Source organism: Aethina tumida, chromosome 1 (genome assembly GCF_024364675.1).
Source record: "Aethina tumida isolate Nest 87 chromosome 1, icAetTumi1.1, whole genome shotgun sequence".
Taxonomy (NCBI): Eukaryota; Metazoa; Arthropoda; class Insecta; order Coleoptera; family Nitidulidae; genus Aethina; species Aethina tumida.
This window is the reverse complement of record NC_065435.1, coordinates 80,115,735-80,140,694: the sequence shown is the minus strand read 5'-3', so window position 1 is coordinate 80,140,694 and position 24,960 is coordinate 80,115,735. Positions and strand designations below refer to the sequence as shown.

Here is a 24,960-nt window from a genome sequence, read left to right as displayed (position 1 = left end):
GATTATCGTGTTTTGTTGGGGAATCTCATTCCAAGCATCATGAAGTGCTAAAAAAGAGTTATTTTGTTGTCTTTTGACCTTTCCATACGAAGAATCCGTGTTTGAAGCATGTCCCACAAATGCTAGATGGGATTCAGTCTGGGGACTGCACTGGCCATGGTAACACAACAATATTGTTGGTTTCCAAAAATTTCAGTGCAATCCTTAAAGTGTGAGATCTGGCATTATCATGCATGTGAACAAAGTTGGGCTTAATCGCTGATGAAGTCGGTTCTTCCTCCGAAATTGATTCGTCCCCTAACCATAACGAAAGGAATGCACTTGCTGGACATTGCGAAGACGTGATTCATCACTGAAGGACATTGTTGCCCAATTTTCATTTTGCCACAAAGAAGGTTCCTGTGCACAAACTGCAACATTAAGTATTTGGTGGAGCCTGATTTGCAGTTCTGGTGCCATCATAGTGCATTACATTTCAAAATACGGTCGCATTATACTAGCATTATACTGACTTGCACGAATAAAATTAAATTAAAATATTGCTTTTTGTATGGAGAATAGTATAAAATTTACAGTCGGTTGTAAACCATCTAAAACAATGATAATATAATAATAAATTTTATTATATACCTAGCAAACAATTGACCCTTGACCACATTGACTAAATTTCTAAATCAGAAACTAAATTATTCCCAGACATTGCGGTTGTGTACATATATGAGCAGATCAATTACTTTTCGAAAGGGTGCGCGCATGGGTAACCTATTTTTTCCTTAAGTCAATTTTTTAGTAATTCAAAAATTTATATCTCAACTTAAAGATTTCGTTCAAACGGCATTCTTCTCTGTGAACGCTCTACTATCAAGACAAAAATAGATATTAGCGTTAAACTTATTTAACTTTAATTTTACCTGTTGATATCTGTCTATTTTTTCCTAAATTGTCTCGATTTCGTTATTATACGGCCATCCAAAGTCGATCGATTTTTCAAAAATTGTTATTTTTAGAGGGCTGTAACTTTTTTGTCGGAACTTGCTTACCAACATATATGTTGTCATCATCTAAATATGCAAATTAAAGGAGGTAAACCGAACCGACACATAAATTCGGAATGTTAGCTTATATATATACTGCGTGAATCGATTTTAAGAATTCCAAAAAAAAAAATAATAAATTGTTTGAAATGAACAGACAGCTACATCAGGTCATATGATTTGAGAATAAAGTATGTATTTAAGTGGGTAATATTATAATAATTAAAATTAATTTCTATATTTCTTTTATCAATTGTTTCAGAGTTCCAGATGACTGGAAAATAAATTAATTAGCGTGACTAGAAGAGATATAAAAGCATGAAGATTCAAAGCGTGATCTTTGTTTTAACGATATGTTGGCGAGTTACTGTGACTTCCGGTAAGTTGAAAAAAATTAAAAATTTATTTGTTACAATGTGTCTTTTAAGGCAATAGCAAATTACCATTGAGGAGTTTAATTAGTCTGTTGTAGGTACAGAGAGTGTTGAGAATAGAGTAACATAAATGAGTAATGACCACGCCTCAGTAAAACATACTGTTGCAAGGTCGTAAATCAACAGTGTTGCTTGCATGTTGCAAATTAAATTCAATTTACTGCTCAAACCAACTGTTTAGTTTATGCGTGGACGTTTCTTACTAAATCTTTATCTCACCACGTCTATTAATATTTTTTTGTAATTTCCCTTTTGAACGTTTCTATTGGGAGACAGTTTTAAGTATAACCTGTATGAAAACAAGTCAACCGAGTTATATGAAACCGTGTTATTATTCATAATTCCCCAAAATTAAATTAATCATTCATTTTTGTTTTAATAAAAGATGCGGTTGCAATTTCAACTTAATTATACATTTATACTAACAGATTGTTTCTTAATTAAAATTTCTTGTTAAACTAGTCTTCATGATTTTCTTTCAAAATTTCATTGTCCAAATGTCCAACGTTGTGTTGCCATGTTTAATGCAAATGAAATGAGTGTCTTGTGATTTTTATTTTTTTGAATCAGTGGATGTCCCACAATAAATTTGTCCCGTCCCACTAAAAAATAAAAATGTAAAACAAAACATCTAGCCTCTAATAATTCATAGAATTCGTAGCATGTTGTTTGTTCGTTCTCTTGTACTAGATGATACATTTGTTTCATTTCATTTTCATTTCCGTTTCTGTTTGTATTGTCTCTGTCCATTTTTATTGGGCCCACTGAAATATATTATAAAACTGTTACATACAACAACTTGTATGAATGTGAATGTGACTCAACCCACTACCCACTAAATAAGACTTTTTTAATAAACAATCAAATTTATTAATTGTGTTTGTTAAACGAATGGACGTCGTTATCTTTAAGTGAAGTGGCATAGCATTCGTAGCAGGTGCGCTATAAATAAATCGCAAAGGAAAAAGAGAGATAAGATCAAAGTGGTCTAGAGAGAAAAGGGATATAGATGCGGACCGTAACCTTGAGTAGTGCGATTCGCACTCGTTTCTCGATTATTGAACCATTCATAAAAACCAAAGGACATCAATGCTATGCCGACTTACTGTCAACGATCCTTTTTTTATTTTTATTCAGGTCGTTAACTTATTGACAAAAGAATAGAGAATCATTTGTTAAATGGTTCCTGTTTAAAATGAAAGATCATGTTGTGCATGTTGTGATCGTCCGAGGTTTATTAATAGCACGAGATATTTTCATGTGCACCGCACACACATCGGTTTTACCGAGAACGAGAAAACATTATCCTTGATCCTGCGTACTTAACGTCAACTTCCAAAATATTTACACAGCATCGGATTAAACGATTTAAATAAGTTTCACAATGTAAAATTACTTTTTGAATACGGTTCTGTACATGGCGCAGAGCAAAGTTTCGTGTAGGTACCACATAACTTAGTTGGATGGAACGAACATGTTGGTGCAAAGCCAGAAGGAAAATAAGTTACGGACTTGATTTTATCTGCGGAATGGTTTGCTGTTCGTTTCGCTTCGCATTTCTCTACACATAAATATACCACATAAATTCTTTATTAATGCATTTTTACATTTTCAAGTTAATTAATACTATCCCTGTCTCTCTCTCTCTCCCCCTCTCTTCTTCTTCTCCTTTCACCAATTCTTGCTTTTCCCAGTAAGCATCACGTACGTACAATGTATATTAACCCTCAACTCCTTTCCTAAAAACTGTCCCGTTTATATTTTCGATGATTTGCATATATATATATATATATATATATATATATATATATATATATACCACACCTGGTAAATAATGAGGTAGATAGATAACACACTGTTATGTTAATGTGGTGCTGTTTAAAGCAAGGATTTTCTTATTGTGTAGTTAAGATCTTGGTATACGACCAACGTTTGTACGTTCGTTCCTCCATTCGATTTAATAGCCGGCTATTTTCAATAAAAGTAAGGAAACTTGTTAAAAATCCAAATAACAAATAGAAATATTCAAATATATCTTAGATACATAGATAGATGAGATGTTTTAAAATCTCCATCGGTAAACTGATTCTTAGCAAATACATCACAAATGTAGCAATAGCAATAAGAAAATAAATTTAAATAAAATATGTGAATCATATGAATGAATAATTTCTTACGTACTTATCATAATTAATCATAATTAATCCGTGCGTGTATATTATTTTTAAATACTTAAAAAAAGAAATAACGTTGACGACCTCGAAGGTCGAACATCCAACCGAGTCCAGTATTAAATACCGCAATTTTTACTTTTTGTATTATTTTTCGTGACTCATCTTTATAAGGCCATAAAGACTGATTAAATCGAATCCCGCTTTCATACTTTTTCTCTCTTTTTGTAATATAGATACTCCTTGAGGTAATTTGTTTAGAATTAATCAGAATTGTTTTGACTTTATGATATGTAAATATTTTTTCAGTTTTATACAATTTGACTTTTTCCAGAGTCACCGCCAACACCGACGAGAGAAGCGAGAGAAGCGAGCGAAGTCTCTACGAACAACCAATTCATATGTACGAGCGAAGGTTTCAAACCTGATCCGAAGGAATGTCGAATTTTCTACCGATGTGTTCTAACATCCTACAATACCCTTTCCCCCGTACGATTCGAATGTCCCGAAAATACAGTCTTCGATCCCGCCATCAACAACTGTAATTACCCTTATGCAAGTAGTCGCGAAGAATGCGGTGGAAATGGAATCGATGGAAACTACGGACAATTCACCACACAAATCAATCTCAGTGGATCTCAATACATCACTATCACTACCAGCACTCAAAAACCATCGAGCACAACTGTTTCTAGTCAAATTGGCTATGAATGTGAGAGGGAAGGTTTTCTGGCCGATCCGCACGATTGTCAAGTATTTTATCAATGCGTGAAACAACTGGATGGAACATATGTGAGATACAAGTTCAGATGCGGACCCGGAACGGTTTGGGACCCGGAGGGTGCCATTTGCAATCATCACTGGGCAATAAACCGCACAAACTGTAACATTGCAAATGATGGTAAGCCTTTGGTACTAGAGGAACCAGTAGATGACGAAGAACATGTTAGCGAAAGTAGTACTAGTTCTAATAGCGCAGGTAGATATTTATAGACTAAACGACCTTAGAATCGGCATGATTTTACTTTACAAATAGAACAGGTGAATATAATTTAAAATGATTTTCAGGTGTTTCCTCTAATCTACAGTCGAGTGGTAACAACAATTGGAGTTCATCCAGCAACAATTCTTCATCATCTAGTTCTTCGTCGTCGTCATCATCGTCGTCCTCATCGTCATCATCGTCATCGTCATCGTCGTCATCATCTTCCTCTAGTTCATCCAATAGTTCTAACAGTTCTAGTAGTTCATCAAATCAGAATCAACAAAACCAACAATCTGGAAGTTCCAACAATCAACAAAATCAAGAGTCCAGTGGTTCATCAAATCAAACTAATAGTTCCAATCAAAGTAGTTCTTCTAACAATCAAAGTCAACAGTCAGGAAATAATAACAACCAACAAAATCAACAATCTGAAAGTTCCAATCAATCGAATAATTCCTCAAATCAAACCCAACAGAATCAGCAGTCAGGAAGCTCGAACAATCAACAAAATCAACAGTCCAATGGTTCAATTAATTCCAGCAATTCTTCAAATAATCAAAATCAACAAAATCAACAAGCTGGCGATACCTCTTCAAATCAAAACCAACAGAACCAACAGGTCGGTGGGTCCTCTAATCAAAACCAACAAAATCAATTAGGTGGATCCAACCAACAAAATTCCACTGGTCCGAAATGTCGAATGGAAGGTTTTATGGGCGATGATAGAAATTGTACAAAATTCTATAGATGTGTCAATAATGGGCAAGGAGGTTTCACAAGATATGAATTTGGTTGCAGCGATGGAAATGTCTGGGATCAAAGTATTTTGTCGTGTAACCATAAATGGGCTGTCAGTGGAAATTGTGGTGGTTCTAATATTGATAATGTACAAAATCAACAAAATCAGCAAGGAAATAATCAGTCAGGATCCAATCAAAATCAGCAGAATCAACAGGAAACCAATCAATCTGGAACTAATCAACAAGGCTCTCAAAATCAACAAAATCAGCAAGGGAACAATCAACATGGTTTACAAAATCAACAGAATCAACAAAATGGAAACCAAAGTACTCAAAATCAACAAAACCAACAAGGAAATAATCAACAGGGTTCACAAAATCAGCAGAATCAACAAGAAACCAATCAATCGGGAACCAATCAAAATCAACAAAACCAACAAAGCAATAACCAATCAAGTTCCAATCAAAGTCAACAGAACGAAGTTGAGCAAACTGGACAAATTCAAGGAGGTAAATGCATAAAAGAAGGTTTCGTAAAAGATGAGAATGACTGTAAAAAGTTCTACAGGTGTGTAAGCAATGAAAATGGAGGTTTCAATAAATATGAATTTAACTGTGGTGATAGAACAGTTTGGGATGAAAACATCAGTTCTTGCAATTATCCTAATTCTGTTTATGGAAAATGCGGAACAGCTTCGACCCCACAAGGTTCAAATAATCAACAGAATCAACATGGAAATAATCAATCAGTTTCCAATCAAAATCAACAGAACCAACAGACATTTACTCAAGGTTCGAACCAAAATCAACAAAATCAACAAAATCAACAAGAAAATAATCACTTGGATTCCAATCAAAATCAACAGAATCAACAGGAATCCAGTCAACAAGGTTCAAACCAAAATCAGCAAAATCAACAAGAAAATAATCAGTCAGGTTCCAATCAAAATCAACAGAATCAACAGGGATCTAGTCAACAAGGTTCAAACCAAAATCAGCAAAATCTGCAAGGAAATAATCAGTCAGGATCCAATCAAAATCAACAGAATCAACAGGGATCCAATCAGCAAGGTTCAAATCAAAATCAACAAAATCAACAAGGCAATCAATCAAATCAATCAGGTTCCAATCAAAATCAGCAAAACCAAGTGGCGCAAACTGGTCAAATTCAAGGGGGTAAATGCACAAAAGAAGGTTTCGTAAAAGATGAGAGTGACTGTAAAAAGTTCTACAGATGTGTAAGCGATGAAAAAGGAGGTTTCAATAAATATGAATTTAATTGTGGTGACGGAACGGTTTGGGATGAAAGCATTAGTTCTTGTAACTATCCCAGTGCTATTTATGGAAAATGTGGTACAGCCTCGACTCCACAAGTTTCAAATAATCAACAGAATCAGCAAGGAAGTAATCAATCAGGTTTCAATCAAAATCAACAGAATCAACAGGGATCTAATCAACAAGGTTCAAATCAAAATCAGCAAAATCAGCAAGAAAATAATCAATCAGGTTCCAATCAAAATCAACAAAATCTACAGGAATCCAGTCAACAAGGTTCAAACCAAAATCAACAAAATCAACAAGAAAATAATCAATCAGGTTCCAATCAAAATCAACAGGGATCTAGTCAACAAGATGCAAACCAAAATCAGCAAAATCAGCAAGGAAATAATCAATCAGGTTCCAATCAAAATCAACAGAATCAACAGGGATCCAATCATCAAGGTTCAAACCAAAATCAGCAAAATCAACAAGGAACTAATCAGTCAGGATCCAATCAAAATCAACAGAATCAACAGGGATCCAATCAGCAAGGTTCAAATCAAAATCAACAAAATCAACAAGGCAATCAATCAAATCAATCAGGTTCCAATCAAAATCAGCAAAACCAAGTGGCGCAAACTGGTCAAATTCAAGGGGGTAAATGCACAAAAGAAGGTTTCGTAAAAGATGAGAATGACTGTAAAAAGTTCTACAGATGTGTAAGCGATGGAAAAGGAGATTTCAATAAATATGAATTTAATTGTGGTGACGGAACGGTTTGGGATGAAAGCATTAGTTCTTGTAACTATCCCAGTGCTATTTATGGAAAATGTGGTACAGTCTCGACTCCACAAGTTTCAAATAATCAACAGAATCAGCAAGGAAGTAATCAATCAGGTTCCAATCAAAATCAACAGAACCAACAAGGTTCAAGTCAAAATCAGCAAAATCAACAAGGAAATAATCAGTCAGGTTCCAATCAAAATCAACAGAATCAACAGGGATCCAATCAACAAGGTTCCCACCAAAATCAACAAAATCAACAAGAAAATAATCAATCTGGATCTAATCAAAATCAACAGAATCAACAGGGATCTAGTCAACAAGTTTCAAACCAAAATCAGCAAGGAAATAGTCAGTCAGGTTCCAACCAAAATCAACAGAATCAACAAGGTTCAAACCAAAATCAGCAAAATCAACAAGGAAATAATCAGTCAGGATCCAATCAAAATCAGCAGAATCAACAGGGATCCAACCAACAAGGTTCAAATCAAAATCAACACAATCAGAATGGTTCTACAAGTGGCGGACCAACTTGTAGGAAGGATGGATTTATTGGGGATGAGAAAAATTGTACGAAATTTTACAGATGTACTCTAAATGGAAGTGGAGGATTCACAAGATACGATTACAGTTGTGGACCTGGTACAGTTTGGGATCAGACGATTTCATCATGCAATCATCCTTGGGCTGTTTCTGGATCTTGTAACAATCCACGTCCGGAGCAAGGAATTAATAGCAATCAGAGTGATTCAAACAATGTAAATCAACAAGGGAATAATAATAATCAAAGTGGTTCCAACAACAATCAACAGGAAAATAACAACAATCAAAGTGGTTCTAATAACGTAAATCAACAAGGAAACAACAATAATCAACAAGGTGGTTCAAACAACAATCAACAGGGAAATAACAACAATCAAAGTGGTTCTAATAACGTAAATCAACAAGATAACAACAATAATCAACAAGGTGGTTCAAACAACAATCAACAGGGAAATAACAACAATCAAAGTGGTTCTAATAACGTAAATCAACAAGGTAACAACAATAATCAACAAGGTGGTTCAAACAACAATCAACAGGAAAATAATAACAATCAAAATATTTCAGAAGGACCATCTTGCTCAAAAGAAGGATTTATTGGAGACGAAAACGATTGTGGGAAATTTTATAGGTGCGTACCAAACGGAAGTGGTGGACTAACTAGATACGATTACACTTGTGGACCAGGAACAGTTTGGGATGACACAATATCTTCATGTAACCATCCTTGGGCAATTTCGGGAAATTGTAACAGACCGATACCTCAAGGCAACAGTACAAATGTAAATCAAGGGGGAAACAATAATAATAATAATCAGCAAGAAAATAATAACGACCAAACAGGTTCCAATAATCAACATGGAAACAACAACAATCAAAGTGTTTCCAATAACGACAATCAACAAGGAAATAACAATATTCAACAAGGTTCAAATCAAAATCAGCACAATCAGCAAGGAAATAGTCAGTCAGGTTCCAATCAAAATCAACAGAATCAACAGGTATCTAGTCAACAAGGTTCAAATCAAAATCAGCAAAATCAGCAAGGAAATAATCAGTCAGGTTCTAACCAAAATCAACAGAATCAACAGGGATCCAGTCAACAAGGTTCAAACCAAAATCAGCAAAATCAACAAGGAAATAATCAGTCAGGATCCAATCAAAATCAGCAGAATCAACAGGGATCCAACCAACAAGGTTCAAATCAAAATCAACAAAGCAATACTCAATTAGGAACAAATCAAGAAAACAATAACAGTAATCAAAACAATCAGAATACTTCTACAAGTGGCGGACCAACTTGTAGGAAGGATGGATTTATTGGGGATGAGAAAAATTGTACGAAATTTTACAGATGTACTTTAAATGGAAGTGGAGGATTCACAAGGTACGATTACAGTTGTGGGCCTGGTACAGTTTGGGATCAGACGATTTCATCATGCAATCATCCTTGGGCTGTTTCTGGATCTTGTAACAATCCACGTCCGGAGCAAGGAATTAATAGCAATCAGAGTGAATCAAACAATATAAATCAACAAGGGAATAATAATAACAGCCAAAGTGGTTCCAACAACAATCAACAGGGAAATAACAACAATCAAAGTGGTTCTAATAACGTAAATCAACAAGGAAACAACAATAATCAACAAGGTGGTGCAAACAACAATCAACAGGGAAACAACAACAATCAAAGTGGTTCCAATAACGAAAATCAACAAGGAAACAACAATATTCAACAAGGTGGTTCAAACAACAATCAACAAGGAAACAACAATAATCAACAAGGTGGTGCAAACAACAATCAACAGGGAAACAGCAACAATCAAAGTGGTTCCAATAACGAAAATCAACAAGGAAACAACAATCTTCAACAAGGTGGTTCAAACAACAATCAACAAGGAAACAACAATAATCAACAAGGTGGCTCAAACAACAATCAACAGGGAAACAACAATATTCAACAAGGTGGTTCAAACAACAATCAACAAGGAAACAAAAATAATCAACAAGGTGGCTCAAACAACAATCAACAGGGAAATAATAACCAAAGTGAATCTAATAATGAAAATCAACAAGGAAACAATAATAAACAACAAGGCAGTTCCAACAACAATCATCAAGCAAACTGTAATCAAACTCAATCGATAACGGAAAATCAAGGTTCGATCGAAAATGGTAACTGCGTAAAAGCAGGATTCGTTGGCGATGAAAACGACTGTACCAAATTCTATAGATGCGTCCAAACAGACGGAAATAAATTCTTCAAGCACAATTTCACCTGTGGGCCGGGAACTGTTTGGGATCAGAGCACTATTTCTTGTAATCATGCCTATTTGACTCCCGGAAAATGTGGAACTGGAGTAGTTGGATTAACCACAACAGGGAAACCAACAATTATATCAACCTCTGAACCGAGCCAGGTAAGCGAAAACATGTGATAAAGGTCGGCATCATCTAACTATGTATTTTTAGGTTATTCAAAGTAGTACGACACCAGTTTCGAGTACGACTGGAGAAAGTTGTTTCAAAGAAGGTTACATGGGTGATCCGATAGACTGCAAGAAATTCTATAGATGTGTAAGTTCCGGAAATGGAAAATTCACTCGGTACGAGTTCATCTGCGGCCCCGGAACCGTTTGGGACGTCAGTAATGTAGCATGCAATTATCCCAGTGCCGCTGACAGGGGACAGTGTCGTACTATTACGGATCCACCAATCGCCAATCTTACTACTGATGAGACTGAATCTACTACGTCTTCGACAGCTTCTACAGATTCTAGTATATACTCCACGGAGTCTAGTACTTATACAACGGAGTCTAGCACTTATTCAACGGAGTCGAGCACTTATTCAACGGAATCTAGCACTTATTCAACGGAATCTAGTACTTATTCAACGGAGTCTAGCACTTATTCAACGGAGTCTAGCACTTATTCAACGGAGTCTAGCACTTATTCAACAGAATCTCCAGTCTCTCCGACAGAAAGCACCACCACCTCCTATTATTCAACGGAATCATCGACAAACATTGATAGCACTACCACCCCATTGATCACAACCGAACCAACAGAACTAGGAACTAACACATCGATGGAACCGTGTCCAATTGGCGAACTGGAAGGTGATCAAATCGCTCTAGTTTGTCCCACCGGGTTCAGAAGACACCCGAAATACTGTAACTTGTTCTATCAATGCACCCAAGGCGATAAACACGAGTACAAGATTCTGGTGTTGAGTTGTCCGAATGGTTTGATTTACGACAACAACAAAATACAGTGTCTGCCCCAAAATCAAACTGATCCATGCACGGGACAAATTGCAGATCAAACTTTGTACAGAAAACTGGACGCTAATTCGATTTCCCCTGTTGCGGTAAACAAATTGGAACCGTTGTGTCCGAATGAGGGATTTTATGAACTGGAATCGGCTACATGTACCGCTACGTTCGTTAAATGTAACAAAGAGGGAAGGAGTAACAGATTGTCTGGATATTTGTACCAGTGTCCTCAGGGATTTGCCTATTGGAATATCAGCAGGAGATGTGAACGATCTTCGAGATTGTTGCACTGCAAGGGTTCCGAGGTATTGGGTACCAGATGGGAAGTACCAATCGAAACCAATAACATATCATTGCGCCGAAGGAAAAGTGCCAATTTTCAACAATTCATAGAATAATTAATGACGTTTTCATAAATAAGTTTATAGATTTGACTGACAATGGATATTTTACCGTGAACTGATTAAATTCAGTTCACGATGAAATAATATTTATTTCGAGGGCAATTTCAAAATTTTCCCATTCTGACTTTGCCTGCGAAAACAAATATATGGGGTGGTTTTGGGTTTATTTATTTAATTTTAATTCGTAGATATCTTTAAGTTTCGCCTGACAATCTTACATGATTGTAACTGTGTAATTTATTTTTTATAAATAAACGTAAGTTAAGCAGACAATGTAATTATTCTTTTGTAATAAATCACTGATCAAATACACCGGCAGTTGTTTTACTTAATTTCTTTGAAAAATATTTTTTATTGTGTCTCCAGAAATAATAGTGATGAGTTGGGTAGGTAGAATAAAACGATAACAAAAACAAATATACCTACTTGTACATTTACATTATAACATAAACATAAATATTATATTCTATTGCAAATTGTTTGACGTTCATTTTAAAAACAAGTAAAATGTCGAAACAAACTAATTTGTATCATTCGTAAATGCGTATACAAGTTGTCAAGTTGGACTTTTGTAAAAATCAGAGTGACATTCTTTGTCACTTTTTTAAAGTCGAATTCATTCATATTGTAAGAAAAATTGTGTGATAATTTGTTCTAATTCGAAAGACTAACAATTTTCAACTATTCCAGGATGAAATTTGGTGAAAAATGAAGTTAAAAATGGAAGAAAAGTATCCTTTATTGCTCTATTTTGTTGACGGATCATCGAACGAAAGAAATTCGAAAACAAATGGACGATTTTATTTCGAAAAGGGACGTTGGCACAATATTAATTCCGGAGCCACGGCGATTTTAACACAATGGCCAAGTAATTATACAAGTTATTACTATAATTATTATTATTATTATTATTATTATTATTATTATTTAATTTTAATGAGCGTATGTGAACAAATAAGTATGAACATCGTGTCAAAAATTGGCTATAAGTTTTTTATGGTGTTATTAAAATAGTTTTCAGTCATTATTAGATATTACAAGAATTCGCATATAATCCTCGACTTTCGCAGTAGAACGAGTTTCTGTAAAAATATATGGTATATATTTGTCTCTGTTGGCCAGCCATTTATTTAGTTAGTTACATTTCAAACAATAATCAAAAACTGCTTATTCAGTTAAAATTTCAACAACCTTGACTTATTTTTAAAAAATATTCTAAAAATATATTGATGAGAAAATAATATTATTACGTAATAACTTTTTATGGGACTTCGTATGAACCGGAATTCAGTGATGTACTACTAAAAATTAGTCCACTCAAAACATCTTAAAAGGAAACATCTATCAATTAAATCGAATTTCAAATATTAACGGTACAGGGATGTTCTGCTTATATTTAAATGTTGAAAAATAAAACGGAAAATAGTTATTATCATATTAAATAATTTGTAGAAGACCTTGAATTTTTTAAACATCACACAGGTTAACCCACTTTTCTCAGTACGAAATATGTGTTATTTAAAACGTGACAGGTATCATCATCATAAAAAATAATATAATAATTTTGTGTGTTGTAGATCAAATAACTGGTTGTCACATTGCAACGATTTTGGCGAGTTTTCTACTAATCTTTGGATTCATCTGTCTCTTATCCACCTCGTCAACCCATCACAGAACATTGAGATGCATACCAGAAAATGGAGAAAATTTATTTAACGAAACCACAATTCATTTAATACATCACGGAAACTGGACCTACAAACAATTAAAAATGTTGGAGACAGTTTTAACAACGTTTCCAAATTTCACTATCAATCTAATTTCTATTGATACAGAAAACAATAGGAAACTTAATGGGAGCGCTTTCGTGAAAATTGAATCGGCTACAGAGAAAAACAGAACGAAAAGAGAGAACAAACGATTTTTGTTTAAAAGAGAAATAAATTTAGATAAAAGACTGGAAGAACTAAAATTCAACGTTCAAATGGGTGCAAAAAGACTTTTGGATATTCTTTTGAACACTCGCAAAAATATCACTGCTGATCCAATACCGAAGATTACAATTACAAGCACAGAGAAAAATTTGGCAAAAATCATGGAAAACCATCCTAGAATCATGAAAACTAATACTAGTTTTCATAAGTTATTTCACGGTTCAAATTTGGAGAATTCTTGGAAACATTTGAAAGAGAACATGCTGGTTTTTGCAGCGAGAACATTGCAAATTTGGCAGTTTGCAGGTATTACATTTGACTTGAATTATTCCGGAGGAAATTTCTCACATATTCTTATTGGTACATCTAAACAAAACAGAACAAAACGAGAAGATAATTTAAATTTTTTGGAACACACAAAGCTAGAATTTGAAACATTAGCGTCAGGAATGGTGAAAGTGGACGAGGGTGGCTATCACATTTTGTCAAAGACCAAATGTCACGCTTTTATCGAGGAAATTTTAATCAATTTGAGGAAAACAAAAACGAAAGACATGTCGCCGAAATATGTCATTAAAAAATCGTTGAAACCGTTTTGTTTCCATATGCAAGCCGATTCTAACTACTGCAAAAATGTTTTACATTAATATTTATGAATTTATACATATTTTATATTCAGTTTTAATAAATACAGATGAGTAAATATTATTTTGTTTCATATAATAATTCATAATTTTTTAGTAAGGGAACAATTAAATTACTATACTATATTTTGTACTGATTTTAGTCAGTATTAAATTGTCGACAAAAAATAATTTCAATCTAAAATTTGACTTAGATCTAAAGATGAAAAGTATCTTTTTCTTATACTCTTTAAAAGTTACACACTATATGCACATACAGTGCGTATTTATCAGTGAAAAGGGAAATAATATATTTCCTGGTGGTTATCGCAGGAAATACAACTTGTTGCTTGGCGGAGTAGTCGTTTTATTGATTGAACGAACTGAGCATGATCAAACTAAATCTCGAACGCTCGGAAAACTCACACAACATGTCACCTTAGTGTTGTTTTCATTTTATCCTGTTTCTTGTTCGAACGAATGTGTTACAAATAAAAAATGGAAGACTTACTTTTGAGCATAGTCAAAGAAGCAGGAGGCTCCAAGCTGTCAAATTTGAAGCAAAGATCTCAAGAAGCACACGGTGAGGAATCGTTTTATCCTCATCCATATGTACGTCCATATGGATGGATTCACATTATTTGTTTTAGATTTGTTGGCGGCCCAAAACAATTTGATGAGGAATCCGAGTCATGAATTGAGAACTGTTTGTTTTTTACCTTTAAAATTAGCTTTGGAATCCAAGAGAAGTAAGCTGGTACAACTAGCTTTGAGTGGATTAAACGTAAGTGGTCATTTGAAATGTTTGACAACAAGCGTGTTTAATTATATAATGTAGAAAATCGTGAGAGATGAACGTTTCCAATCTGGAACGGAACCAGAGGACGATTCGTTGTGGCTACCGGCTCAACTTTTACTCGCCACTTGTTCTATTTTGGCCCAATACGAAGATACACAAGTTCACATCCTGAGAGTAATTTTAAACTTGGCCTGTTCAGCTAGTTGGGCGTTAAATGGACGTTTAGTGATGTTGATGATCAGTCGTTGCGGCGAAGCTTACGAAAATGGCACACAACCAGTTCGTGCAGCTGCCCAGGCAGCCGCTTCCCAAACTCTCACCGCATTTTGCACCTTTTTAGGTTTGTTTAATCTTCAACAAATACACAAATACAAATAACAACGTTTTGAAGAAATCTCTGTTATTTGTCTGTTATTTTTAGATGAAGAGTGTCAGGAAATCCTGCAACATCAACAGAAACATAAAAACAGCGGAAGCAGTGCTGAAATGGTTTATACAAAAACATCTGCTGTTGCTTGTTTCAACGAAGCAATTCCGGTTATGCAGTACCTATGTAGCCGACTAGAAGAAATCAAATCGTACTGGATTTATGCGCAATTTTTAATCAACATTTTAATTAAACAATTTTTTATTGTAGATTACCAAAATCAAACGACATGATAGTTTTTCTTTTGGAATGCCTGCTGACATTGGTGAACACTTTACCACACAGTGTACACACAAATGTACATTTCACCACATTTTTGTGGCAAAGATTTTGTCCCGCGTTGTTATCGCTATTGGGAGCTCCTGGTGATCCGCAAGGTCAAAGTTTAACTACAAATCAATCGAAAATAGTCTACAGGTGTTATACACAATACATATGTCAATTAATCATTATAAAATTGTTCATTTTAGTATCGGCATTCAAGTGGTTCGGCTAGTTGGAAGAGAGAGAGCTTTACGACCAGTGTTGGAGGCACTTTTTCACAGAATGTTACTGTTGCCAAGTCCCATGAAACGATTAGAACCACTTAGAGCTGCCAGAGAATTACTAAGATCACCTGGAAGACTAGCCGATCTGTTACTTTTATCTGGACCAATTCACAGACACGCAGGGGACGATATGGCTATAATAAGACTGTAAATAACAATTATAAAATCATATCAAACACATGAAATAAATATGAATATTGACATTTTATAGAATCATGGATTCCATAGAAGAGTCGGCACAGTGCACAGATTCGGCAGTTCTACTGGCGAGCGTGGAATGTATTGGAGCTTTACTGGGCAGTCTGGAGGCTTTATGTCGCGGCGAAGGATTAAATTTGGAAGATGCGGAAACTACGAACGCGCGTTATATCACATTGGAGCAGGCCGATTATACCGGACCGTTAACATATCAATTTTTAGCACGACTTCCTAAACCCTACAGGTGGGTGTCTCGTAATTTCATCTTACATACTATTAAAAAAATTGCTCACTTACAGAGATGTGGTGGCAAATTTAAAATACCACAGCGATTCGGACAGTAGCGGAATCGAAGGGAACGTTCCCGACTTGGAAGGTGGGTCCGAATCGGATTGTTCGGGCGCGACGGAAGGACCGGAGGAATACGGCAGCCAGTCTGAAGATAGTATTATGGATGACGACAGTTTTTTAACCAGTCAACAGCTGCAGAAGCTGCACAAAATTCCCAAGTCGTTAAATCTGGGACGAAGCGGCGTATGTTTCTTTTCTAACCGACCACTCTCAAAGTTGATTGCCTCAATTGTTGTTTTAGGTTGAAGAATGCAATACGGACGTCGAGAGACACAATGCAAGGCATTTTGTGAAGACGTTGCAGCACATCTTGTTGCCCAATCTGATGGCCTTGAGGTCTTCAATTCAAGTTGACGAAGTTTTACAAGAATTTGCGTCGAAATGTTGCCAACACAATTCTGCACAGAACTATGAATTTCCAACAATCATGAACGCTGACGGGATTTATTTAGCCACTTATTCGGCACTACTTTTAGATCTAAATCTGATTCAATGTGGGCATTACGACGAAAACAGCAAAGGTGTAAGTGTACCAACAACGGAAGCTCAATTTGTAGAAGAAATTCACGGAAGTGGCGTTTTAGTATACGTATCTGCAACCTGGTTATGTGAACTCTATCAAAATGTTTTAGCAAAATCGTTGTTACTTTCTACAGGTTACGATCCAAAATGTTCGCCGCAACCTGCTTTAATAAATCTCCTGACAGGTATAAAAACAATGTTTGAAATTGGCAAGGGACAATAAATGTTCATTAAAAATTATTTTTTAGATGTAGGTGGTTTGTGCCCATCACAATTATTAACAGACTGGCAAAAGTTGCAAAAGGTATCTGGAACACCGGAATTTAGTCCGGAAATCGAGGCGGGAATTAAATTGTCACGTAGAATTTTGACATGTTGTTGGACCTCTGTGGTCACTGTTTTGGGCGCACCTTTGGACGATCCACCCAATTCTACCTCTACGTCCACCTTAAGCAGACTGGTAGCTAGAAGAGCGAGACAGAAAAACAGGCAACGAATAAGGGAGGATATTATTACGGCCAGTTTAGAAGGTTTACACAAGGTAATAATTATAAATAATAAATAAAAGCAATCAGAATGAATGAATGAGTGTTGCCTATTTCAGGCAGCAAGTTTGAGCAATACATTGAAGTTACAAGCGAGAAGTAGCAGCATTTTAGGTCTATTATCGACTTCTTCATGCAAATCGCAGGGACCAAAACTGCCAGCCTCGCATGCACTTTCGTTGGACGTTTTACTTTCCAAAGGTCAGAAGAAGAATGTCAAGGAATAAATCATTAAACATTATTATCATCATTATTTCTGTTTTAGGATTGGCTTTGGGTTGCCACAGTTCTCCATGTTGGCCGCACGTTTTCAACGCGTGCGTTGCCGTAGCAAGCTTAGAACACGCTCTCTTTAGTAAAACGGGATCCACCCAATTGTTAATGGTGGCACAAAGTACTCAAAATAATACAATTACTTCAGTCACATGTTCTTCCGATTCGCACAACAAACTCAATATGAGTTTCAATATTACAGGAACGGACGAAGAAACATGGTAATAATTTATAAAAACGGTCCAATTCTTACAATACGGTACATACGATAATTGTTTATTTTTAGTGTGGATGTTTATAGTTTCCTCCACAATTCGACCTATTCTTCCGAGCAAAATTCCGGAACCCAAAACGACGCAACAATTGCGGAAATAATTGAAAGAAGCGGCGTTAACAATGCCCAAGGACAAGGTGTCCTTCGAGGCGTCCACGCGGCCAAAGTTTGTTGCGTGTTGAGTCAAAAAGCAGATGAATTGTTTCATTCGGCCGCTCTGAGGTTATCTTTGCCAGGCTTATGTGGATTTTTAAACGAATTATGCAAAGCATCTCATGCACAAGTAAGTGTTTGTCACGTAAACATTGAAACTACAATATTATCTATTCAATTATGTTCTAGCTATTTACAAGATACGAAGAGACTCCGGGAAAATTGAAGAAATGGTGGAAGAAACATCCTGAATCCCAACAAAAACCACCAGCCACGCTGTTACTCCACCGCATTGGTGAAGTGACATTGAAATGTATAAAATCGGGTCGTCCTTTGATACACATAATGAAAATATGGTCAATAGTGGGGCCTCACTTCATGCAAGCTTCTTGTCACAAAGATCGATCCGTTTCGAAAAAAGCCATCAGCTGCATCCACGATTCGGTGACCGCCTTATTAAACGAACAAGCTGAACTTCCCCATTTCCATTTCAACGAAGCTCTCTTGAAACCGTTCGAAAACTTACTTTGTTTAGAACTATGCGATCTGGATGTGCAAGACCAGATTGTCGCGTGTTTGTGCGAATTTGTAGAAGCTAACAGGACCGAAATTTGTTCAGGCTGGAGGCCGCTATTTGGTACTTTAAGAGTCGCAAACGCTAAAAACAATGCCGCCGCCATTCTTGATGTTTTCCGATTATTTTTATCGACCGATAACACATTGGTCTTTGCAAACGCGGCCTTAGATTATATTTTATGTCTTCTGTCACATATAAAGAGCAGTAACTTCGAGGAGCAATCTTCGGAACCATTAAACAGCGTGATCAAATCTCCAACAGAGAAAAGGAGTCTTTTCCTTGACAAAGAGTCAGACTTTCCATCGAAGTTGCTTATTGGACCGGTAGATTTGTGCATCGAATCGTTGAAACTATTACAAAATTGTGCAGCTATTCTCTCCGTAATGTATAACATGCCCAAATGTCCGACATTCAACATGACGCACAGAATGAATATCGACACGAATCCGCAACTTGTCGATCCCGTTATACAAAACATAGAAATAGTCAGTTTTAATCAGGATAATATCGATCAAATCAGTTACAAAGTTTTATCGACCAGAAATGATTTCGATGATTGCGAGAAAGCAAACATCACACTTTCAAAAATGGATAGGCAAAGTAACGTTTTAAAGATTTGGTACATACTTCTGGAAGGCTTGTCTAGCGCTTCGGTGATGTCGGCAAATAAAAATCAACCATACGTTGTCGAAACTTTATTCAAATTGATCAGAGATTTAATCAACAATCCCGGTATTAGTTTCGGGCTGTATTGCATCAATCATTTACTTTTACCGATGGTACAAAATTGGTTGAGGCAAAACGCGAAAGTGCACAAACCTGGAGACGTTTGGCAGAACTTTAAACATTGTTGCGGTTTGGCGAGCGAATTGGTTGTCGACTATTTACATCAACTTCAAGAGAACATTACACAAGAAGAGAAAAAGAATATGGATATGGAAAATCCAGCCGCAACATTGGCGTTGAAACAGCTTCTATTAATATTGATCGAATGTTGCGCCCAACCTTCTGAAAACATAGCCAGATTAGGAACAAGCTGTATGAGACACATAATTTTGAGCGCCGGAAAAATTCTCACTATCAATCAATGGGAAATTCTTGTGGTCTCATTGCACAGAGCTTGTACAGTCACTCTCAATCCCTTGCAACAATTAACGCTGGCATTCAAAGAGAATTCCGACAGTTTCTATGGAGACTTGGCTACAGTTAAGGTTGCTGCCAGGAAAGACAGTTCCGTATCGGAAAATGAACGACTAAACGAACTATCACGTCAAGTTTTCCTGATGCAGTGTCAAAGAAACTGCCCAAAATGCACGGGAAAAAGTTGCGACTGTGACAACAACGGCATACTGATCGATGATCGGAGTTACGTGTTTTTGTTGTACCCAATGGACATGGCTTCCGCACTGAATATCGATTTGTACACGGTTCGCGTGCCGTTTAGGAATATGGTCGTCGGAATTTTGGCTCATCAGATGTTAGTGCAAACAATAAGCAGTGCGTTGTTACAAAATTTAACACACATCACTCCGATTCTGAGCATTTTGCAGATCAACTCGTGCAGTTTAAGAGGCATCTTGAGTCACGTAAATGCCAAACATATCAATATACTATTGAAATGTTTGGAGATTTCTAACATGCGAGCCAAGGAGTTTGACGTAAGACCTGGGCTTAAGTTTCTCACTCAAAAAGTCGGCAATTTAGGCAAAGCTGCCAACCTGTACACTCAAGCGAACACTTCGGAAGTCGTGCAGATAATTGTTCTGATTGAGTTGTGTCTGGACGGAATAGAAAAGTATCGTATTCATCCGAAGGATCTGAAAGATATTTTGGCTAGAGAAGAAAAAAGAAAATGTCTGACTGACTTGGACTATATCGAGGAGTTCTTAAAAAAACTGCACACGAAGTGGGAGGCACTGTGCGAATCGTACATTAGTTTGACCATCAACATTCCCGATGAAGCTGTCGACAGCGATGCCGAAAAGTCATCTCCCCATCACGTGAACAAAATTGTAAATTCCGAGAATGAAGACGTGCCAGAAAAACCGTTCAAATTGTCAGACTTCAAACAAGACGACGATAATTTTAGCACCAGCACAGATTCGGAAAGCTACTTGGAACGCGACATCCTTCCAAATTTAAAAAGCGACGACGACAACGTTTTCGAACCGGAATTAAAACAGGATAAACGCAAAACTAAACCGGACACATCGACAGACGACGAAACAAACGAGATGGCAGCTAAATTGGCCAAATCTTCAAATTATGTCGAACCAGCAACGACGAATGTAATAAAGTACGACACCAACACCCTATTGCAAATGCGCAAATCAACAATTTCCACCGACAACAACAATGCTCATTTAACTACCAAACCAATGGAGAGGTCCAAGTCGGAAAGGGAGTTACAAGCAAAGTTGCACCTCCTCCAGAAGTACAGACCTCAAAATCAGCAGGATAAAAATGAAAGTGGACAGCGGTTGAATCCTTTCGATAGTTATATTCCTCCGCCACAAGCAGTGCCTCCAGAAATTCAACAGCAAAGAAGTTTAAGCATTTTTAAGGATTCAGAAGCGTTCAAGACAACAAGAATAGAAACAATGGAAGCATGTTTAGAGTTGTTGAGTAGCTTGTCATCGGAAAAGTTGTCGCCTTTGGCGACAGTTCTGAAACAAGGAGCTGTAATGTTGATTGGCGCACAAAACGAAAAGATAAAAGAAGCGGCAGAATTACTTTTACATCGCATGAACATTTCTTTTGTCGATCACGATAATTTTTAATTATAATCTACATGGAAACTTGGGATCAGTAGTTTCGGTGTTTTAGCTTCATGTAAAACGAGCTTTAAGATTGTAGAGACACATACGAGATCGCTAAAATATTGTATTTTTTAACATTACTGTTTTTTTGTTCCGTCCTGCTTCATTCGTTATGTTGTATTTTGGAACATAACAACATGGTAAAAATATTGTTTTTAACCAATTTTTTAGGTAATGTGATAGGAAGGCGATTTACGAAAGATACTTGTGATACAATGAAATGAAATGAATAATTTTTTTTAATTTTACCAAAATTTATCTTTAACCAATGTATACAAACAAACATACATACATACATACATATATTTATTTATTTATTTATTTATAAACAAATATTGGTGTAAAGTAAATTATTGCAATTATATAAATATGTTAGTTTAGTTCAGCAATAAAACATATAAGCGTACGCCTATTTCAATTTTAAATCTAAATAGATTTGGAACAATAAATACCGTTTATTCATACAATTCGATTTGATTATTGCAATTGATAAAATGCATATTTTGTTCATTATTATAACTGTGATTATAATAATTATAACTGAACTATTATAATGTAATTTTATGTTGCAATTTACAACAATTCCAGATATTCCATTTGAGACAATGGTATTCTCGCAAATATTTATTATATTTGTGTTTATTTTTAAAACTTACGTAAGTATATTATTATATATATATATATATATATATATATGAAGAGAAGGAGTTTATTTCTCTTTTATTTTCCTGTTTTATTTTAGTGTGTTTCTAGAGTTGTGCTTGTAGAAAGAATCGAGCAAATTTGGATGGACAAATATTATGGAAATGCAGATATAAAATTTAAGAACATTAATAAAAGGACATATATTAATTTTACACTAAATGTAATTCGCGATTTCACTGAAAACAACTACGAAGTAAATATATACATGACTAAATTCGTAAACTTAAATTCGAATTTCAGATGTCATTTAAAGTATTCAAATGGACAAACAATCAATTCCGCGAATCTGGTATTATATTTAGGGAAAATTATTGCCATATTTTTCAACTGGAGAATAGACAGAAATTTTTGAAACACAATGATTACTTAGAACATTTTGTTCAAACATGTCCAATCAAAAAGGTAAAGAATAAAATAAATTTAATAATTTTTAAATTATATTTTTATTATTTTAGGGATATTATTATGTACACAATTATCCCATAAGTGACATTAATGTTCAAAGCTTACCCAAATGGACGGTGAAAATTTATGCTGACATTACACTAATAAAAAAAGTTCTATTTAATGTTACTCTGGTATTAAATATTTCATAATAGAAAATAATTTTTTGGGTTTGATATATACACGATAGTTTTTAGATGCAGCATTCACAGAGAGGTTATCACAAATTCAGATTTAATAATATTTTTATTAGTGTCATTTTGTTTTCTTATTATTAGTTATAAGGATAAAATAGAAAATTTTAAATTTTCTGTATTATGATATCAATAAGAGAGAATATAGAGTAAGATTATTGTCGCAACAAAAAAAAAATATTGTTTTAATTTCAATTTAATCAAGGATAATGTATCCCATTCACTTCCTTTACTGATCCATTAATTATAGTATGTTATTATAAAATTCGAATTAAATGCACTCCCTTGGTTTTCATCCGCTGAACTCATAAGACATGTAGAAGGGTAATAATTATCATTGGTACGATTAACTCTATAAAAGGTTGCCCACCAAAAAGTTACTGCGACGCAAGCTGGTAAAGAACTATTAGACAACATCCAAAAACTCGTTTTTTTGTCAGAGGGACAACTTATTATGTTAATATTGCTCAGAATTGTATTGATACATTATATTGGCAGTCACAATAACGTTTTGAACAAAATTTGAATAATGTTTTGAACAAAATTTTAATACAAATTTGATAATACCAAAGATATTTGTTAAATTTATTTACGATTATTTGCTGTCCTAACCTAAATATACACTTCTACGCAATTGTCAATTTTTTTATCTTTTTGTTAATACCTATCTGGCCTAATATAAGTAAGATGGAATACAGACAGATGCAATAACATTTGTTGGTCGGCCATATGAAAAGCATTTACATGTATTACATGTTTTTATTGTAATATTTTAGTTTGGTTTTATAGCTTAATAAATATTATTACACTACAAAAATAGGGCAATATCATTTAAGTATTGTATTAAACCCCAATGTAAAAGCACAATTTTTCGGACACCTATTATCCGATTACCATAAGAAAAATTCACAGAAAGAAGTTGTTGAAAGCATACCGCAGTAAGATTTACTGCATATCAGTGTGGCCATTCTGCAAACCAACTTTCTGTGAACTTTCGTTAGACACGTTTGGCATCTTTGGAACTTCAAACTCGGAATGAAATTTGTTTTAAGAAACTAATATCCATAAAACGTTTGTATATACAGTGGACTCTCGTTAATTCGAAACTCGACGGAATATTACGAATTATCGAGTGTTTGAAATATCAAATATGAATATATTCGAAATTTTTGAAATTGATAATCAATTATTATTTATTAACTGCTCTTTTTTAAGAATGACAAAAGTTAATGTGAATTAATTAATATTTCGAAAGAACTATGTTTATTGGTTTGCTTCAAATCACATTGCTTCTGCTGAGACTGCTCAATAACTTTTTTCAAGAGAAAAAATGCCTGAAATGCTTTTTCACCGCTTTCGTTTTATTGACAGGAGCTTTGTAAGGTGTCGAATGGGGCTCTTGCTTCCTTAACTGACACCTCTACCAAAGGTTCTGATGTATCGTCCTCATCTTCATCGTTGCTTTTTTCATTTATATCTGTCTCAGAGAAAATTTCGCCATCGGTTAGTGAACCTAAAAACTCTCACCGCTGATGTCCAGTAGTGGTCCTATTGCTGGTTCTTCATCATGCGTAATTATTGGAAGATTTTCCTGATCTTCTTTTATGAAACCGGATTTTTTGAAGCAGTTGAAAATCGTTAGGGATGTTACGGTTCTCCATGCCTTGTCAATCAGTAAAATATCCGTCGGAACTGTGATTTTCGCAGTTAGCTGCTTCTCGAGAGGTTGTAAAACGAGCTTAACAATTTTTTTGCGATAGAACGTCTTAAAATTATGGATGATCCCTGGAAGTTGTATTCGGAGGAAAGAAGTAGAGTTCTACGTTGGACAATGTAAGAGGACTGTTATGGACAGTGCAATTGTCTAAAAAGAGTAAAATTTTCCGCTTTTGTCGTTTCAAATCCCCATTAACTGTTAAAAGTCAATTGTTAAAAAATTCTGT

The 24,960-nt window shown here is 35.2% G+C and overlaps 3 protein-coding genes across 3 annotated transcripts; all 3 read left to right on the top strand.

Moving 5' to 3' along the window:
• Positions 1 to 1,352: 1,352 nt before the first annotated feature.
• Positions 1,353 to 11,964, top strand: LOC109596918 (putative uncharacterized protein DDB_G0282133). Its single transcript, XM_049961114.1, has 4 exons — positions 1,353 to 1,413; positions 3,974 to 4,618; positions 4,708 to 10,370; positions 10,423 to 11,964. Exons 1-4 carry the CDS (start codon positions 1,353 to 1,355, stop codon positions 11,623 to 11,625), a joined length of 7,572 nt encoding a protein of 2,523 aa, XP_049817071.1. The 3' UTR covers positions 11,626 to 11,964.
• Positions 11,965 to 12,156: 192 nt separating this feature from the next.
• Positions 12,157 to 14,270, top strand: LOC109596917 (uncharacterized). The gene is made up of 3 exons (XM_020012521.2): positions 12,157 to 12,258; positions 12,322 to 12,499; positions 13,209 to 14,270. The coding sequence occupies exons 2-3, from the start codon at positions 12,340 to 12,342 to the stop codon at positions 14,210 to 14,212; spliced, it is 1,164 nt and encodes a 387-aa protein (XP_019868080.1). The 5' UTR covers positions 12,157 to 12,258; positions 12,322 to 12,339; the 3' UTR covers positions 14,213 to 14,270.
• A 362-nt stretch (positions 14,271 to 14,632) lies between these two features.
• LOC109596926 (brefeldin A-inhibited guanine nucleotide-exchange protein 3) lies at positions 14,633 to 23,176 on the top strand. The gene is made up of 17 exons (XM_049961326.1): positions 14,633 to 14,771; positions 14,839 to 14,972; positions 15,027 to 15,327; positions 15,409 to 15,565; positions 15,625 to 15,831; positions 15,885 to 16,109; positions 16,174 to 16,404; positions 16,460 to 16,694; positions 16,753 to 17,218; positions 17,282 to 17,574; positions 17,638 to 17,779; positions 17,844 to 18,072; positions 18,138 to 18,408; positions 18,468 to 22,330; positions 22,417 to 22,572; positions 22,620 to 22,781; positions 22,835 to 23,176. The coding sequence occupies exons 1-14, from the start codon at positions 14,687 to 14,689 to the stop codon at positions 21,633 to 21,635; spliced, it is 6,144 nt and encodes a 2,047-aa protein (XP_049817283.1). The 5' UTR covers positions 14,633 to 14,686; the 3' UTR covers positions 21,636 to 22,330; positions 22,417 to 22,572; positions 22,620 to 22,781; positions 22,835 to 23,176.
• The last annotated feature ends 1,784 nt before the right edge of the window (positions 23,177 to 24,960 follow it).

Excerpts from the sequence above, each read along its gene's own strand:
- LOC109596918 (XM_049961114.1), top strand. The coding sequence starts at position 1,353 with ATGAAGATTCAAAGCGTGATCTTTGTTTTAACGATATGTTGGCGAGTT. Across the intron at positions 4,619-4,707 it reads TACTAGTTCTAATAGCGCAG|GTGTTTCCTCTAATCTACAG; the intron begins GTAGATATTTAT and ends AATGATTTTCAG. Across the intron at positions 10,371-10,422 it reads CAACCTCTGAACCGAGCCAG|GTTATTCAAAGTAGTACGAC; the intron begins GTAAGCGAAAAC and ends ATGTATTTTTAG.
- LOC109596926 (XM_049961326.1), top strand. The coding sequence starts at position 14,687 with ATGGAAGACTTACTTTTGAGCATAGTCAAAGAAGCAGGAGGCTCCAAG. Across the intron at positions 14,973-15,026 it reads TAGCTTTGAGTGGATTAAAC|AAAATCGTGAGAGATGAACG; the intron begins GTAAGTGGTCAT and ends TATATAATGTAG. Across the intron at positions 18,409-18,467 it reads GCAAAGCATCTCATGCACAA|CTATTTACAAGATACGAAGA; the intron begins GTAAGTGTTTGT and ends ATTATGTTCTAG.
- LOC109596917 (XM_020012521.2), top strand. The coding sequence starts at position 12,340 with ATGAAGTTAAAAATGGAAGAAAAGTATCCTTTATTGCTCTATTTTGTT. Across the intron at positions 12,500-13,208 it reads GATTTTAACACAATGGCCAA|ATCAAATAACTGGTTGTCAC; the intron begins GTAATTATACAA and ends TGTGTGTTGTAG.